General features: G+C 58.6%; 2 protein-coding genes across 2 annotated transcripts; both read right to left on the bottom strand.

The window, feature by feature from the left end:
• Nucleotides 1-387: 387 nt before the first annotated feature.
• Nucleotides 388-1,924, bottom strand: H310_03737 (hypothetical protein; the record flags this gene model as incomplete). The annotated part of the gene is made up of 4 exons (XM_008867709.1): nucleotides 388-1,316; nucleotides 1,361-1,451; nucleotides 1,509-1,682; nucleotides 1,751-1,924. 4 exons carry the CDS (start codon nucleotides 1,922-1,924, stop codon nucleotides 388-390), a joined length of 1,368 nt encoding a protein of 455 aa, XP_008865931.1.
• A 2,442-nt stretch (nucleotides 1,925-4,366) lies between these two features.
• Nucleotides 4,367-6,124, bottom strand: H310_03736 (hypothetical protein; the record flags this gene model as incomplete). Its single annotated transcript, XM_008867708.1, has 3 exons — nucleotides 4,367-4,586; nucleotides 4,631-4,806; nucleotides 5,603-6,124. The coding sequence occupies 3 exons, from the start codon at nucleotides 6,122-6,124 to the stop codon at nucleotides 4,367-4,369; spliced, it is 918 nt and encodes a 305-aa protein (XP_008865930.1).
• Between the last annotated feature and the right edge of the window lie 30 nt (nucleotides 6,125-6,154).

Here is a 6,154-nt window from a genome sequence, read left to right as displayed (position 1 = left end):
GGCATCACTTGCGGCGACGCATACGGCGTCATCGTGGCCGAGTGGAGGACACCCCCCGATCGAAAGTCCACCGAGACAAGGACAAACCCAACGCACATGCCAAGCGCTGCAAACGCGCCAAACCATTCGTGCGTGAACGGAATGTACTTGTGGTCGGCCGCGATGTACTCGACGACAACCACCATCGGCACGGCAGCCAAGCCGCCATTCTACCGGGAAAACGTTGGCGCATTGTCCCCTTGAGAGGTGCAGAGGTACCAGAGACGCGCCGCCAGGACGCCATACGCCGTTCCCACGTGATGTAGCTCGACGCAATCGATGGCCACTCTTGCATCAGGCACGACTGTAGATGCCACGATTTACAAGACACTGCGGGCCACCGTGCGGTCAGGAAGAGGCACACGGCGGTGGCTTGCATGGGACAAAGGGCGACACAACCGGGAAGCCCAGAAGCGCCTGCGCCATGGCGAGGGTGGCCATCGTGGCCGTCGCGATGATGGCGCGGCATCCAATGTGGTCGATAAAGTAGCCAGAGACTGGCGCCAGGAGCGCCATGACGAGCGACGGCAAGCTCAGAGGCGCTGCTGCGAGCACTTCGGCGTGAAATTTGGCGTCGCAATACGCCTTCGTGAACGACCCTTCCTTCCACGCAACGTCGTCGCAGTTGATCGAGCTCTCGTCCATGTATGGCGGCGCCTTGGAGCTGTTGAACTGGTCCACAGGGTTCCATGGACGGTACGACGCGGACAAGGCCGGCAAGGGATACGCAAACGGCGGCGACGGGGGGCATGCACTCGAGATGGACAGACTGGCTGCTGCGGAAGATGCAGCCGGGATGCACCGGCCATCGTTGAGTAGAGCGCCCACCCCGCAACGCTGGCACTCGACTGGCGGAGCTCGAAAGTAGTCGCGTTCCATGTAAATGCCCGACGCAATATTGGTGAACGGCCCCATCACTGAATATAGCAGCACGTATAGCACAGCAATGAGCCAGAACGACCAGCTACGAATACGCCCGTCAGCAGTGAAAACATGGCGAGCAGCAGCACCTAAACGTGGCGGCATCGGCGAGGCGGATATTGGCCTTGACTTGCAACTCGTGCTGGTTTTCTTGATCGGTCCGAGCCATATCTGCTGCTCGGCCGTGGCATCGATCGGTACAAGGAGCAGTGATGCCATGACCGAGAGGAGGCATACAGCGGCGCCAACCCAGACGGCAGTCGACACTGTGTACGCTTCAGCAATCGTTGGGCTCAGTTGGTTGTTGGTGGTCGTGGCAAGGCGCATCACGCTCAGAATGATGCCTTTGGCAAATACTACGGGCATGTTACGATGCGCAATCGATAGAGAATGCACTTACTTAGTTCGGAAGCAGGAAACCACAACGCCAGCAGCGCAGATTGGGCGACGGACACAGTTTCGCCGCCGAGCCCGAAGATCACGCGGCCGATCTGGTGATGCAAGCGGGTGAGAACGTGAAAAAGGGAATGCGTTGCGGAAGGCCGTACGAGCATGACGGGAAGGTGCTGAAACGAGTTGCCGATGGCAAATACGACCTGGCCGAGGAACACGAGGGTTGTGGTGGAGACGAGAACGTAGCGCGGGCCAAACTTGTCCGCGAGAATACCGCCAAAGAGAGGCAAGACAATATTGGGGACCGAGTAAACGGAGTACAGCAGGTTCTGCATGATGTGGTCAAGGAAACGGACGATCGATGGAGCATGCATGCCATGACGGCGAAAAAGGATACGAAGTACATCTCAAAGTCCGACTGGGCAACACTCCCGCTGAAGTGCTGCGTGAGCTGGCTCTTGAGCGCGGACGGGTTATCGTAGCAGTAGCATCCACCAAAGCTGAGGAAGCCCACGAGGACGAGGACGGCGGGCTTGATGTGCTTATCGAGGAGTGCCGCCAGCCCTTGCATCGTGCTCGCCAGTCGTAGGTTGTGTGAGAACGAAACCGTCGAAATTCGATAAAATTCAACGAATCTCGCCAAGATTCGCCGTAGCCAATCCAATTGCATGAAATGTGCGTCAATTTGGAAAAATGCTGTGGAAATTGCAACAAAATACACCAAAATACCCATACTCAAATCAAGTCCAATGAAACGTCCTGTTTTAAAGTGCTCACGTCGAGGCCACTGGGTCGTCCACGGCGGCTGCTGCGATCGACGGATGGACGCCACGTACTGCTACGACAGCTCGTGGAAGAGTCATCTATAGTCCCGTTTTGCGTCGACATCACGCCTGCAGCTTCAAGGGTTTACCGTTGGTTGCCGAAGCACCACTCTGCCATCCTGTACATTCACCTGAACATCTTTGCACACATCCCATCACGGTTCCGTTCATCGGAGGCATTCTGTGCATAGTTGGGGGCCTTGCAACATGCTGGTTGCCCTCACGATGCCCATCTTGGTGAGGCAAGTCATCGTTGCCTCTCAACCCTCCCGCTCTCGCCAGAGCTTGAGTTGGGACGCCGCTTCTATCGGCAAGTCGCCTGGAAACCCTCCTCGACTACGTGTTCTGCCCGCTCTTTGCGTACTGGTTCCACCCGTCGTTGAGGCTCGGCGCTCTGTTTTGCGTCTGTGTTGCAACTTTTGCCATGAAACGCAATGAACGCCATCGCAGTGAACTCTCGAGCTCCATCTACATCTCCGACGCGCGTCGTCAAGCGAACGTATCGCCTGCGCAACCTCGACCAACGGAAACACCTCCCCGGGCTCAACATGACTGGCTTTGTTGCTGGCCTTTCTGGCTCATTGCCCTTGCCAACGTCGCGCTCATATGTGGACAATCGGCCTGTACAACCTACACGACCTAGACTGCTTCAAGATGTCTGCGCTGCAGGTATAACGTGAAGTCTGATGACCCCACGAGCACCACGCACACCGCCTCGTGTCCTTCATCGCCTCCATTGCCGCGTTTTCCAGCTGAATGCGATCCATCCGCCCAAACGAATGGCAGCAGTTGTCGCCGCTGTGCCCGCGCTCCTCTGACTCAAATCACACGGATCATTCGCGACGACGACGCGTGGCGCTACAGGGACGCAAGACAATTGCCATTCTCAAATCCGCGAGGTGCAAGGTGCCGCCGTCCCGTTGAGAATTCCTTCCTCTGCGTTTTCGATCATGTCGCTAGCCTTGGGCTACGCCATTCGTTCGGTGGGAATTCGACCGGCGGCGATTGCTCTTCACGGGGCTTCTCGTCTCTAGGCACGACGTCGGTGGCCGTTCCTCTGGCCATGCACGGGCTCGCGACGAGCCTCATCGCGTCGTCGATGCGACCGGCCATTCCATGTTGATACCTTTCCGACCCATTGAATCAATGGAGGCAAGATCGATATCGCATTCTAGACGCCGTTGAGGACTCCCTTGTGGGCATCGTGAAGGCTTGTTTGGCGCTGGCTGGTATTTACAACTCGACGCACGTGTATTTACGCCATATTTGCTGTGGTGGGTTTGGTTGGCCTCATGACATGCGTGGCGCTGGCCCTGTCGGACGAGCGCAGTTTGGAAAGGTCCCATCCGGCGGTGTCCTCGATGGACCTCACAGCATGACTCGCTACATCGTTTCCATGAGAATTTCTCCTCCAGCTCAGACACCTCGAGCAGCAGATCGTACCCCCGACAACTCGGCGCACGACTGTGCCCTCGTCAAGTGGGTCAGTTTCGGGCGGAAAGAAGCGCCTTCCCTGGTTCGCATGACTCCGTGAGCACCAAAAGGACGAGTCGCCGACGTACTTGACAAGCCACGACACACGTTGTCGCTTACCCCGCGCATCAACATGCCACCTGATCGGCCCGCTCGTACCAGCAAGTGGTTGGCTTGGCCCATGAGCCTCGCAACCCGACGGCTCTCGTCGATACCTGCATCGGTCTCTGACAAGTCGATGAGGGACGCGGCTTGGGGTCTCGATTCAAACAACTTGGGGACGGCAACGGAGCTGCTGAATTGAAGGGCGTCGGGACGCCCGTGGCTCGAAAGGCACGCTCTCTTTGTCTTGGAACGGCACGCTGCCTTGGGGGCGTTTGTCTTGGAACGGATGGGGCGCGCCGCGCTGCCGGGGAATCGCTGCGTGTTGCGAGGTCGTTGGTCCTTTGCGTGGGATGGTCCGTCGCAACGCGACATCTCGCACACAAAACTTCGTGAACGATCGGCCTGTTCGTACGTGGCATGACGCGGCAATCGCGCGGCAAAACCCTTGAATGCAAATGTGGCCATTTCCATTCATGTCGAAGCGATGGCAAAGCCGGACGAGGTCGTGGGGCGTCGTTCTGGCGGCAGCAACAGGTGCATGCCGTTAGCAAACCCCTCCCACGAACACCAACCGGCCGCGCACTGCACGTGCGAATACTGTGTTGTGGCGGCTAATACTTGGGTCGCGCGGGCAAATACGGCGTCGATGGCACGAAGGTCGGCCATGTTTTGCGCACACAGCGCCGGGACGTTGACCAGAACGAACAATGCGTGGGGTCCATGCAAAACGTTTGAAACCCCGCTAGAGTCACTGCGCCACTCCGCTCGACGTCGAGAAAGTTGAAGCACGTGTAGAGCTCTTCCGCACCCATCGTGGGCAGCGGTATCGTCCTATGCAAAGAGATCGGTCTCGCGGCGATCGAGCGACCACATACATGTGATCAATTGCCGCGACGAAGTCGGTGATGCCAAACGAAGCGGCGTCCACGGTCCGCGTAAGGCGCCGAAACATCGACGCCATGGACTCGGCGCAGTCGACGTAGGAAGGCCGATCGAAGGGCAAACTACGTCCCGTCCGGTGGATGGCTCGGGAACGGATCGCGAGGAGGGTCTACCCACCACGATGACATGTGAAAGATGACGGTGGTGCGAAATAGGACCGACCGCAGGAATACACTGCATCGCCGCTGTCCGTGACCTCCCGGACGACTGGGAGAAAGGATTGTGGCCAGCACAGCGGACGAGCGTGCATGATGCTGTAGGGTGGCGAGGACCAAGTCGGCCATGCCGAACGCTGGCGTGGAGACAACGGGACGGCTGGGATTGCGAAATGGGCAAGGGCACACCGCTTCGTCACTCGAGCAATCTTTCGACAGCATGGTTATCCATTTGGCGCCGTGGCGAGGGCAGTGAGCGCCTTGGTGCCGAAGCGCTTCAGCCGTCCATGGCATCATGCAACTGCTCCACCATGGCCAACACGGCTGCCACGTCTGTGAAACTGGTCAGGTGTCTAGCCATGCCACGTGAATCGAATGCAAAACCGGCGGTCGCAGCTGCTGCACCTGAGACATCACGCGAGCGCTACATCGTTTGGGTAAGCCCTACGTCCACGTCGCGCGGGCAATGTACCTCGAGGCACTGCAGCTGTCCGCGTCGTAAGCATGCTTCAGCCGCGTTAGGGCGTACTCATCCCGTCAAACGTTACCTGCAAACCGTGCTACCTCCACAACGACCGTGTAGCCGGCAGCATGTACGATACAAACTACGTGACCGGTCCCTTTGCCCGTTCCCACTGGCGCTGGACGTGTTCCTGCCGTCTGGAAAGCGCCGCGAGCGTCCTTGCCAACGGCGGGACACAGTGAATTTCGAGAGGCGAGTGCTTCAGCTCGACTTGGGTCGTGCCGCACTGTGTGCCGTCCACAGCGCTTGAATCGCAGCGCCATCGTCGTCGCGCTCTGGTCGTCCTTTAGTTTATACGGAGCTGTGGACGTGACGGTGAAGTCAGAGCGCCGCACGACGCCGTCGCGATCGCTCTCAAGGCGAATGAACACGGGCCGATCTTGAAGGACTCGCAGACACTGGCTAGCTACGGGCTGCCATCCATCGTCCTTGGCTAGCTTGACTCCAGCGACGACTAAACCGTCCACAGCCGCCGATGTCTCAACAGCGCTTCCTCTGGCATGGACAAGGACTGGTTGTGAAGACTCAGCTCGGGCAGTCGGCGGATGGGGGCTGTGCACGAGCCGCAACGGGCTCCGTACCACAGGAACTCCATCCACCGCCACATGCAGCAAGCACGTCGTCGCCGTCGAGATGCTGTACACGACTTCGTCGCTCTCGACGTTGAGGCACTTGACGTGGACGCCACGTTGCGGGTAAAACTCGAATCGTTGTGACGACGGCAGAGACGGCTTGGCTGGAGCCGCCATGGCGAAAGGCTGCATTGTCAAGCGGTACTC

The sequence above is a fragment of the Aphanomyces invadans genome, assembly GCF_000520115.1.
Source record: "Aphanomyces invadans strain NJM9701 unplaced genomic scaffold supercont1.5, whole genome shotgun sequence".
In the NCBI taxonomy this organism is placed as follows: domain Eukaryota; phylum Oomycota; class Saprolegniomycetes; order Saprolegniales; family Verrucalvaceae; genus Aphanomyces; species Aphanomyces invadans.
This window is presented reverse-complemented; position numbering and strand designations above follow the sequence as displayed.